This window comes from Cervus canadensis, chromosome 18 (assembly GCF_019320065.1).
Source record: "Cervus canadensis isolate Bull #8, Minnesota chromosome 18, ASM1932006v1, whole genome shotgun sequence".
Taxonomy (NCBI): Eukaryota; Metazoa; Chordata; class Mammalia; order Artiodactyla; family Cervidae; genus Cervus; species Cervus canadensis.
In genome coordinates, this window is record NC_057403.1 from 16,757,938 (window position 1) to 16,770,089 (window position 12,152).

At 55.8% G+C, this 12,152-nt stretch overlaps 2 protein-coding genes across 2 annotated transcripts in view; both read left to right on the forward strand.

The window, feature by feature from the left end:
- The first annotated feature begins 6,225 nt into the window (after nucleotides 1-6,225).
- IRGC (immunity related GTPase cinema) lies at nucleotides 6,226-7,779 on the forward strand. The gene has a single exon (XM_043437823.1). It carries the CDS (start codon nucleotides 6,294-6,296, stop codon nucleotides 7,689-7,691), a length of 1,398 nt encoding a protein of 465 aa, XP_043293758.1. The 5' UTR covers nucleotides 6,226-6,293; the 3' UTR covers nucleotides 7,692-7,779.
- A 2,689-nt stretch (nucleotides 7,780-10,468) lies between these two features.
- Nucleotides 10,469-12,152, forward strand: part of LOC122421245 (interferon-inducible GTPase 5-like) — a 3,500-nt gene continuing 1,816 nt past the window's right edge. Inside the window, exons 1-2 of the mRNA XM_043437118.1 lie at nucleotides 10,469-10,497; nucleotides 10,845-11,491. Of these exons, the coding sequence (XP_043293053.1) occupies nucleotides 10,469-10,497; nucleotides 10,845-11,491 (676 nt within the window). The remainder of the gene's footprint in view (nucleotides 10,498-10,844; nucleotides 11,492-12,152) is intronic.

Below are 12,152 nucleotides of genomic sequence, written 5' to 3' on the forward strand. Positions count from 1 at the left end.
CCTCTGTCCATGGGATTTCCCAGCAAGCATACTGGAGTGGGTTGCCATTTCCTTCTCCAGGGGATCTTCCTGACCCTAGGATTGAACCTGCGTCTCCTGCATTGGCAGCCAGATTTTTTACCACTGAGCCACCAGGGAAGTCCATGCACGCCTGGTATATCATAAACGTCCCGTAAGTGAACATTTGGCTTCAGCATGTGAGCACAATAGCTCCCCCACCAACCGGGGAGGTCTGTAGGAGCAGGGATGTGTGAGTCACATCTTGGGACCAGCACAGGAACTGGTGAGATCTACACAGATGTTTGTGGGTTGACCACACAGCTGAGTCAGTTACAAGACACATGAGCGGTCTCTCTCAACTCAGGATCTTTGCCTAGGTTACTTAGGGCTGGGATGCAACCTCCTAGCAGACCATCTGGCTCACTCCTATTCATCCTTCAGATCTCGGCTCAGGAGCCTGTTCCTCCAGGAAGCCCTTCTTGACTGCTGAGCTAGTTCAGGTGGTCCCTTGGTGCTCCCACAGTCCTCTGGGCTCCCCTCCCCATCCCAGCCTGGCCCACTCCGAGTCATCACCGCCTGGGGATGCATCTGACTCCCCCACTGCATTGGCTTCCGTGGTGGCTCAGACGGTACAGAATCCACTGGCAATATAGGAGACCCGGGTACAATCCCTGGGTTGGGGAGGTCCCCTGGAGGAAGAAATGGCAACCCACTCCAGTATGCTTGCATGGAGAATTCCATGGACAGAAGCACCCGACTGGCTACAGTCCATGGGATCGCAGAGTCGGACACAGCTGAGCAACTAACACTCTAACTGCACTATGAATCAGTCCTGCGGGAACAGAGCCAGGGGCAGGGGGCGGGGGTGGGCAGTGTTGCTCTTTGCTGTGTTCCCAGCATCTAGCCCAGGACAGGGCCTTGGAGAGGTGCTGAGTGTTTGATGAATGAAGACAGAAGAGGAGGTTTGGCGGACAGGCACGGGCGCAGCCTCCCATGGGCTAGCACTCTCGGGAGCTGGGAGAAGCGCCCCTGGCAGTGTGCCAGCCTGCATTAGATGCATTTTCGCAGGCGTCTTGCGTCCTGGTCTTGGTCCAGAGTTACCCTCGGCCGTGACCACCCGCTTCCTTTCCTCCAACCGGGAGCTCCCAAGGGCAGAGCCTGATGTATCTACTTCGGGGACCCCGGCTCGTGGCTGCTCACACAGCTTAGGAGCTGGAGCAGAATGAATGGACGTGGAGGGTTTCGGGGGCTGCCGTCTGAATATGCTGTCTGCGAGTGTGACTGCGCCTCCTCTGGTCTGCTAGTCTGTGCGTGCCTGCATATGTGTGGCTTTCGAGGCTGTTGGAAGTCTGCCTGCTTTGGACTTGTCTGTGATGACTCTGTTCTTGAGGCACTGTGTCTTTCCTTTCCCTCTTGGGCCGGGCTTTGGGTCTGGATTTGCGGGGAGAAACCTTAGTTCATGTGTTCGCTGTCTGGGAACGTCTGAGAATCTTTTTCCACCTCTTGGTTTTTCTGTTTCTGTCCGTCAGTGAGGATGTGGATGGGTTTGTGTGCTGACCTGCATTTCTCTGTCGCCTGTGGTTTAAGAACTGAGTGTAGTCAGCAGATTACCCTTTTCCCATTCTCGATGTGGTCTTGAATTAGTCTCTTCCCTTTCTTTTTTTTTTTGGAAGTCCCCTCTCTTTCCTTTCTGGGCCTCCACATCTTCCTCAGCTGTTCTTTGGGAGGGTTCTCTCCAGAATTGAGCTTCAGATTGTCAGTAAAACCCTTTGAGTAGCCTGGGCCTTTGGCTGTGTGTGTGCTAAGTTGCTCAGTCATGTCCGACTCTTTGCAACCCCATGGACTGTAGTCTGCCAGGCTCCTTTGTCCATGGGATTTCCCGGGCAAGAATACTGGAGTGGATTGCCATGCCCTCCTCCAGGGAATCTTCCTGACCCAGGGATTGAACCTGCATCTCTTAGGTCTCCTGCATTGGCAGGCGGGTTCTTTACCCCTAGCACCACCTTGGAAGCAGGAGCCTCTGGGTGGTGGGGGCCTCTGGCTAGATCCCAGGAAATGGGAGTGAGGGTGGGACACATGGCCTGGGCAAAGAGGAGGTTGGGAGGACAGCCAGGGTGGAGACTGTCATAAACGATTCCCTGACCATAGACTGGAGGGGCGGCTTGGAAGGGGCAGAGATGGGGGCTGGAATTGAGGAGAGCCAGAGTTATCCCCCAGGAGGCTGGGTTCTTGTGTCCTGGTCTCTAGCCCTTCAGCTTCTTCCCTGTGTGCATCTGGGTCCACGCCTTGCTTCCCATCTCTGTGGCTCTGCATTTTTTTGTTCTGTCTGTAACTTGTGCCTCTGAGAGTATCTTTGGTGGTTTTCTGACTCAGTCTCTCATCCCTGTCTTCCCACCTGACTCTCCCTCTGTTTCCTCCTTAGGGAGTCTCTTTTCCATCCCAACTCTTTCTCTTTTTTAAAATTTATTTTAAATTGGAGGATAATCGCTTTACAATGTTGTACATTGTACAGTGTTGTACATGTCTACTGTACAATAATGTGACTCAGCTACAAGTGAACATATATCCTTCCCTTCTTGAGCCTCCCTCCCACCACCCCCCGCAACTTTCCTTTCTCATTCACATCTCTCCCTGCTTCCATCTCCCTCTTTGTCATACTAAAAGATGCCATTTTATTTTTTAAAACTTATTTTTAGTTTTCGGCCATGCCATGCAGCATGCAAGATCTTACTTCCCCGACTGGGACTCGAACCCATGACCTCTGTGTGGGGACCTTGGAGTCTTAACCGCCGGACAACCAGGGAAGCCCCCTCAATGCCATTTTAAATGGTTGCAAGGAAGCAGGAGATGGACACAGGAGAATGGGGAAAGTGTTACAGAAGAGTCGGCACCTGAGCTGGGATTTGAAGGACGGGCTGAGGGTACACTGTTGTTCATGCTGTTCAGCCGCTCAGTCCTGTCTGATTCTTTGAGACCACATGGACTGCAGCACTGCAGACTTCCCCGTCCTTCACTATCTCCCGGAGTTTGCTCAAGTTCATGTCCATTGAATTAGTGATGCTATCTAGCCATCTCATCCTCTGCCACCCTCTTCTCTTTTTGCCTTTAGTCTTTCCCAGCATCAGAGGATGTTGAAATGCTAGGGAAGGAGGAAGGCCTGTCAGGGAGCCTGGAAACCAGATACTGAATTGGGGTGTGGGCGCTGCCCACTGCCCCACGGACCACCAGTCCCAGCCAGGACCAGGCTAAATCGCACGGGGCTCTCCCCAGCACGTCCTTCCAACTCAGCCAGCGCTGGCTGAGCTTAATCACCACTCACAGAGCCTACACCACCCTTGGTGAGGTGGGAGAACAGGTAGACAGTGCAAAGAAGGGAGAGCAAATGACTTGTTTGGGAAACTGAGTCCCGGGATGGAGGAGAAATAGAGGGTGGGATAGTGAGCAGAGCCAGATTCTCAGATGCCAGAGCCGGGATTTTGTGCTGGGGGTGATGGAGACCACGGGCGGGTTGTGAACAAGTCTTGGTGTCAGAAAGCTCTCTCTGGGTGGGGGGTGAGGGGGGCTAAGGGCCCCACAGCAACCCAGTGGTGGCCCCATGAGCAGCTGGGGGTGGGAGGCCGGGACCCCGCCCCCTGACATCACCCTCACATTATTGCACCAGGGCTGACTGACCAATAAGCTGTGGTTTGCTATTATAATGGGTCCTAGCAACAGGCCCTGATCCTGTGCTAACAGGAGAGGAGGCCCCACCAGCGGGGAGAGTGAAGGGGAGAGGGAGAGCCTGCAGGGCAGGTGAGTCCCCCGGAAGGCAGCTCCCCGTGTCCAATCCCAGGCCCCTTGGTCCACCCCAGTGGCCACTGGCCCGTCTGCCCCTTGCACTGAGACCTGTCCAAGGATTCCCCTTCTCCTCTCCCCAGGCCACGCTCTGAGATGGGTTAGGGGTCGGGACGCAGGAGGGACTGGGTAGAGCCCCAGGGTGAAATGCCCCCACCTGGGATGGGCGATCAGACCTGGTTGGAACAATGGAACAAGGACCATCTTCCTGCAGAAGGTTGGGTGAGGATGGGGCCAGGCGCGGCTGAGGAGAGACAGGGGAGGTAAAGACACGTGACTGAAGGGAGAGCAGCTCTTCAGAAGGGCCTGGGTTTGAGCTGTGACTGTGCCTCTGAGTGGGGACATCTCTAGTCTGAACCTCAATCCCTCTCCATCTGACGGGGACACCGATCCCTGACCTGAGCATCTCTCCCAGGGTTCTCTGAAGAGTCTTAAGTCAATGAGGAAGTGTATTTTAGAGGCGATGGACAAGGAGAGTGTGTGACCCCGGGAAGAGGGAGGGCCAGGGAAGCTCCCAGGTGAGGAGGACGGATCTCAGAAGAGACCACCAAGGCTCCTGGAGGTGGGAGGGGACTTGGCCTAGCCAGCCCTGCTTGGCTGTGTGTTTAAGGAGACGCCCAGGGTGGGGGTGTGGCTGAACCCAAGAATATCTTCCAAGGTGACCTAGAGACAGACAGGTGAGGGGGCTCATGATGGTCACAGAAGCCCTGCGACGTGGCAAGGTTATCTTCCACCATGCAGGTGCCACAGCAGAGGCGCAGAGAGCGCAGGGATGTCACACAGCCAGGAATATTACTGATGATGATAACGATGATGCTGATAGCACAGACCACCTGCTCTGGGTCAGGCACTATTTTTTTTTTTTCCAGAGAAGTTTATATTTGGGCCTTAAGCTTTTGAAAATAAAGTTTAAAGACATAGCATATGAATACCCCTGTAATACACATGAAATATTCTATCAGACCCTAAAAATTAAACTTTCTCATAGTCAACAACATAGTGATTGGGTGATTTCATTAGATAAGTGGGCTATAGCATTTTAATTATCATTTTACGTCTATCTAGGTGTAGCTGAAATTCACAATGCACATCAAAGTAAAATTATATCACAGCTCAATGCCATACTAAATGTACTTCGCCTCTGAGGTGAAATTCACAATGGGTTCTGCTGGACAGATACTGGGTCGGGCACTATTTTAAGTGCTTTTTCTGGATGAACTCATTTCATTCTCAAAAGCTCTAGGAGGTGGTCTGCTATAAGGATTGCAGATGGCTTTGATCTGTAAGATGAGGAAAGTGAGGCAGCGGTCAGGAACTTGCCCCCAGTCTCTCAGCTGGTATGTGGTAGGGCCCACCCGGATGGAATCCCAGGCAGTGCGGCTCCAGGGTCTGGGTCCCCTTGGCCATCACTTCTTGCTGCTTCTAATCACCGAAGAGGCAGCAGCGGGAGATCCACCGCCCTCTTTGCCTGGGCCCAGGAGCTGAGCTAAAGCCCCTTCCGCTGCAGGCCTGGCTACATACACAAATTGCAGGACCCAGTCCAAAATGAAAACGCAGCACCCTTGCTTCGAATGTTTAGAATTTTAGTCAATGTCAGAAGAGCGTTAAGGCAAGAGCTGGGGTTTTTTTGTTTTCATTTTTTGTTTGTTTGTTTTTTTTCATTTATTTTTATTAGTTGGAGGCTAATTACTTCATAACATTGCAGTGGGTTTTGTCATACATTGACATGAATCAGCCATGGACTTACATGTATTCCCCATCCCGATCCCCCCTCCCACCTCCCTTTTTGTTTTCATTTTAAAAATTTATTTATTTATCTAGCTGTGTGTCGGGTCAATTGGGCTCTCTAGTGGTGGCACGCAGCCTTAGTTGCCCAGCAGCATGTGGGATCTTAGTTTCCCAACCAGGGATCGAACCCCATCCCCTGCATTGCAAGGTGGATTCTTAACCACTGGACCACCAGGGAAGTCCCAGAAGAGCTGGGCCTTTTAATGTGGGGCCCCATGTGATGGCATGGGTCTCAAGCTGTCCATAAAATGGTGGGAGTTCCTAGGGTTATCCCGAAGACTCCTCAGTGCCTCGGGAGGCAGGTCAGTCATTACACTGATGATGCAAGGAATCAAACAGGCTCAGAGAGGTGCTTCGTTCTGCCCCAGGTCACACAGGTTAGTGGCAGAAATGGGATGGGAACCTGGGGCCACCAGACTCCAAAGCCCCCTCCCTACTTCCTGTCTAAAAGGTATTCCAGTTTTTGTTTTTGGTTTTTTTTTTTAAAGGAGAGGGCTGTGGGGCTCCAGAGAGACTTCCTTCATAGCCCTGGGGTGTCTCTCCCTGCCCCACGCCAAGTTCCAGGAGGCCTGAGCGGCTCCCTTCTGCTCTCTCCCCTGCAGACACTGAGGACCACGCATCTGTCCGTGACTCTCCCCCACCCCCCCGCACCCTCTGACCCGCCAGTCACTATGGCTACTTCGAAGTTGCCAGCGGTGTCCGGGGAGGAGACCACCATCCTCATGGCCAAGGAAGAGCTGGAGGCCCTGCGCACCGCCTTCGAGTCGGGCGACATCTCCCAGGCCGCTTCCCGCCTCCGGGAGCTGCTGGCCTCCTCGGACTGCACCCGGCTGGAGGTGGGCGTCACAGGCGAATCGGGGGCCGGCAAGTCGTCCCTCATCAACGCCCTTCGCGGCCTGGGCGCCGAGGACCCCGACGCGGCCCTCACCGGCGTGGTGGAGACCACAATAGAGCCTTCGCCCTACCCGCACCCGCAGTTTCCAGACGTGACCCTGTGGGACCTGCCAGGGGCTGGCTCTCCCGGCTGCTCGGCCGACAAGTACCTGAAGCAGGTGGACTTCGGCCGCTACGATTTCTTCCTGCTCGTCTCGCCCCGCCGCTGCGGCGCGGTGGAGAGCCGCCTGGCCTCCGAGATCCTGCGCCAGGGCAAGAAGTTCTATTTCGTGCGCACCAAGGTGGACGAGGACCTGGCGGCCACGCGCATGCAGCGGCCCTCGGGCTTCAGCGAGGGGGCGGTCCTGCACGAGATCCGTGAGCACTGCGCAGAGCGGCTGCGCGGGGCCGGCGTCCACGACCCGCGCGTCTTCCTGGTGTCCAACCTCTCACCCGCGCGCTACGACTTCCCGCTGCTCATGTCCACCTGGGAGCACGATCTGCCCGCTCACCGGCGCCACGCCGGCCTGCTGTCGCTGCCGGACATCTCTCTGGAGGCCCTGCAGAAGAAGAAGGACATGCTCCAGGAGCAGGTGCTCAAGACGGCCCTGGTGTCCGGGGTCATCCAGGCCCTGCCCGTGCCCGGGCTGGCGGCCGCCTACGACGACGCGCTGCTCATCCGCTCGCTGCGCGGCTACCACCGCAGCTTCGGCCTGGACGACGACTCGCTGGCCAAGCTGGCCGAGCAGGTGGGCAAACAGGCGGGGGACCTGCGCTCCGTCATCCGCTCCCCGCTGGCCAACGAGGTCTCCCCCGAGACGGTCCTGCGGCTCTACTCCCAGTCGTCCGATGGTGCCATGAGGGTGGCCCGGGCCTTTGAGAAGGGTATTCCCGTGTTCGGGACGCTGGTGGCCGGCGGCATCAGCTTCGGAACCGTCTACACCATGCTTCAGGGCTGCCTCAACGAGATGGCCGAGGATGCCCAGCGCGTCCGCATCAAGGCCCTGGAGGAGGAGGAGGAGGACCCTCAGCCCGATGTCAGCCTGGAGGCGGCTGGTGACAACGGTGTGGAGAAGCGGGGGTCCGGGGAGGGGAGCATGGAGGAAGCCCCGCTCTCGACCCGCCGGAAGCTTGGCCTCCTCCTTAAGTACATTCTGGACAGCTGGAAGAAGCGAGACTTGTCTGAAGACAAATGAAAGTGCAGCCCTTACCCACTGCCTCACCCACAAACCAAGCCTTTTGAAAACCCACCGAACACTCAAAAAAGGCCTAATGTGGTGAAAATGCGATGCAGTTGCTGAGTGGGGACGGGGTGGGGCAGGCGGAGGGAGGCAGGGAGGGAGGCCCGAGGCCAAGTCCCTAACCGGGGATAGGAATTGATCTTGGGAGGCAGAGGTTCATGGTGTGGATGGGGGTGGGGCAGGACTCTTTAAAAAAAAAAAAAGCCTCTCTCCCCTTGATCCCCAAGTGGAGGGGGGGTGTTGGGGGTAATAGGACAGCCTGGCCGGGAGCCAAGCCAGGAGCCCACTGTCAACATAGGTGGGTGGCTGAATGGGCCCTGGGGCCTGCAGTCTCTGTCCCTTTCTGCGAACTCCAAAGGCCTCTGGTGGGGGAGGGGCAGCCAGTGGGTACCCGGGCTGGGCACAATAGTGCCTAGCAACCAACTGGGTGAAACAGATGCCAGGGAGAGGGGACATCCTGAGCCAGCCCTGCTGCCTGTGAGTGATGGGGGGTGGGGAGCAGGGAGGGGGCGGCCAGGTGGCCACTGGACTGGCCTCTGTGCAGACCTGGGGAAACAGAATGGAGTGGAGGTGGTGAGAGGGTGGGCGGGCGCTTCTATGAGCATCCACGGAGAAAGGAGGCGGGGACGGGCACCGGCCCCCTGGAACAGGTCTCATTTCAGAAAGATGGCCGGTGTGTCTGCGCGTGGATGCATGCGGGAATGAGCTTGCTGGTGTGTCTGATTGGGAGGGATCTTGGTAAGCCTTGGTGATTTGGATGCTGTGGGTGGGTCTAAGATTGTGAGTGATTGGCTGAGACTGGGGTTCCAGGTCTGTGTGTGCCTAGCTGCGTGGCTGGGCATGAATTTTGGGGATGGTGCTATAAGGCCGTGGGTCTGACAGGGCGCCTGTTGGGATTTCTGGAGTTGCACGAGGCTCTGGGTGCAGAAGACACAGGGTGTATAACACAATGAGGTGACCCTGGGACCTCAACTGCTTGGCACAGCCCCTCGCTCTGTGCTGGGCTCTCCAGCTGGATGCAGAAGTGAATCTGACACCCTTATCTGCTCAAACCCAAACTCACATGCTAAGTTGAGGGTCACACATGTTTAAAAAGGAATCACCAGGCTGGGGCACTTGGGCAGGACAGGGGTTGCCCCAAGAGCATCCGTGGACTGAGACAAGGGTCCAGGGAAGGGTGGGATTTGAGGAATTCACAGGGTGGTTCTGGTGCAGTGGAGATGGCCTCACTAACACTCCCTGAGTTTTTCCAGGACCTGATGATAGTTCTAGCCTCGTTGTACATATGTGTGTGTGCGTGCTCAGTCATATATGATGCTTTGTGACCCCATGGACTGCAGCCCGCCAGCCTCCTCTGTTCATGTTTTCCAGACAAGAATACTGGAGCGGGTTGCCATTTCCTACTCCAGGGGATCTTCCTGACTTAGGGATCGAACCCACATCTCCTGCGTCTCCTGCATTAGAAGGCAGATTCTTTACCACTGTGCCACCTGGGAAGCTCCTCTAACCCCATCTAGGGGCCTCAAATTACCCCTGACACTGGGAAATGGACTAAGAGGGTCCACTTTTACCTGGGGTGTTAAAATTTCTTTGCTGAAGAACTCTGTGCTTTGCAAAAAGATTCCTGTCTTCCCAGGCCTCCCATTGGCTCTGCGAGGACTATTTGGGGTTCACATGGACCTTTCTGCACCAAAGAGGGTACAAAGGATCATGGTAGGGATATTCCAGACCCCCAGGGGGAAATCCCCATGGTAGGGATTTCTCAGATGCATGAGAAAGGTGGTCTCTCTCAAATCCATTCTCGAAAGGCACAGCCCACATCCTTATATCTGTGGACCCTCGGATTCACTGGCCCCAAGTGGCTGAGATGGAAAGGTTGGGCATGCTCTCAGTATAATGGGCCTGAGGTTAAAAGAGACAGCCTGGGTGACCACTGTCCCCTGCTTCCAACCAGTGGCCTCATTCTGTCCTGTCCCTTCTGCCTCTATCTCTCCCTTCCCCATCTCCACCCCCAGCCCCTGTTCCAGCTCTTGGCCCCGCCCACCCAGGTCCTGCCCCCGCCCCCCCTTGTCTCCCAGGCCCCAGTCTCCTGCACTGTAAGGTCATGGAGGGCTCTTTGGAAAAAATTACTGGCTTCACCATGAGACTTGTGGGATCTTAGTTCCCCGGCCAGGGATCAAACCTGGGCCCTTGGCAGTGGAAGCGTGGTGTCCTAACCACTGGACCGCCAAGGAATTCCCAGGAGGGCTCTTGCTAACGTCCCCAGTGGGCCTCTTCCTTCCCTGCTCAGAACCCTCCCACGGCTACCTACAGATAACGATCAAGTGCAGCCGGATGCTCCCCGCCCTTCCCAAGCTGGCCTCTGCCTGAACCTCGTCAGCAGTAAGACCCCGAGTCTTCCTAAAACAGTAGGGCTTGGACAGTTCTGAGGAGTCATCTTTCCATTCCACAGGTGAGGAAACTGGCACCCCCCACCCTTCACAGAGGGGAAAATAAAAGCCCCGGCGGGGCTGTGACTTGGCTGGTGTCACTCCTGCAAACCCCTGGCACAGCTGGGACCAGACACAGTCACACAATCCCAGGATGTGAGCTGGCTGCCCCGTCCATCATACGGACTTGACAAAATCGTGAATGTGGTTAGAACAGTGGCTGGCCCCGAGTAAACCTCAAATAAACCCTAGTTATGACTACCAGTGATGGAGGTTCCAGCTCTTAATCCTGGTGCCGGGCGCATGGTAAAACCCCTGCCCCCTTCCTCAAAGTTAAGACTTTGAATTCTAGGGCCAGAAGACTTTAGCCCCATTCTCAGTTTTCCCACGCATTAGCTGGAGGACCTTGGGCCTCATTTATTTTCTCAATGCTAAATGTGGATAACAAGGGAGGGAAACTTCTTCTCCGGCTGGTTTGAGGATTTGTGGGTACTTCAGGAGAAGCTGGTGGTGATGAGTAAATGTGAACTAAAATAAAGCGCTTAGCACCAGACCTGGCATCTTGTAACACCCTCAGCGCTATTACTGGTGATGCCACAAATACTCTGGGCAAGCTGAGGGATGTAGAGAAGATAGGGCAACTCAGAGTGAAAACACTCCCTTCCCTTCCCTGTCCAAGGTCATCAAGTCCTGAAGACAGAGAACTAGGGGTCAGGCAGCCCATGGCCAGAGAGGTCTTCCAATCATGCCTCAGCCAGTGCAAGATCCTGGAGCTCTCAAAGGACACCAGGGCCCTGAAGGAGGCCTTTGAGGCGGGGGACCTGGCAGCAGTTGCCGCCAAGTTACAATCTACGCTTCATTCTCTGGAGAACGTCCGGCTGGACATCGGTGTCACCGGGGGGATGGGCTCAGGCAAGTCCACCTTCGTCAACGCCATCCGGGGGCTGGGGGACGAGGACCCCAACTCAGCCCGCACGGGCGTGGTGGAAATGACCGTGGACCCCACACCATACCCACATCCCAAGTACCCCAATGTCGTCTTCTGGGACCTGCCGGGTGTCGGCACCCCTGCCTTCCGGGCTGACAAATACTTCCAGCGGGTACAGCTCTTCCGGTATGACTTCTTCCTCATCATTACCTCCGAGAGCTTCACCACCGACCTCACCGAGCTGGCTCGCGAGATCCTGCGATGGGGCAAGCGCTTCTACTACATTCGCTCCAAGGTGGACGTGGACATCACAGCCTCCCGCAGCCGCCGCCCCAGCTCCTTCTCAGAGGAGAGGGTGCTCAACCAGATCCGGGACGACTGTGTGCAGCGGCTGGAGGGTGAGGAGCAGGCTCTGGGGGGCTGGGTTATTTATTTTGGACGCATTATGCGGCTTGCAGGATCTTAGTTCCCCGACCAGGGATTGAACCCAGGCCCTTGCAGTGAAAGTGCTGAGTCCTAACCACTAGACTGCCTGGAAATTCCTATCTTATTTTTAATTATTTTATTTATTCATTGATTGGGGGGGCTGGATTCTTGAGGGATGACCCCGCTTCCCCTGCATCTTCCCCCTGAGGCCCAAGGTGGGGTAAGGCCGCCCAAGTTATGCAGCCCCTGCTGGTGAAATGCCGCCTACAGCTGCCATTTCAATCACAGATGACAGAGACCAGTCACTTGCATTAAAGAAAAGAAAGGGTGTGTGCATGCTAAGTCGCTCAGTCGAGTCTGACTCTTTGCGACCCCATGGACTGTAGCTTGCCAGGCTCCTCTGTCCATACATTTCCCAGGCAAGAGTCCTGGCGTGGGTTGCCATGCCCTCCTCCAGGAGATCTTCCCAACCCAGGGATCGAACTCTCAGTCTCTTACATCTCCCACAGTGGCAGGCGGGTTCTTCACCACTAGCGCCACCTGGGAAGTCCCACTGGCCAGTGCAAATGCAATGCACCCACGCCCATGTTGACACATCTCTGGGGCGGGGGGCCAGGGGGCTCCCCAGAGGCC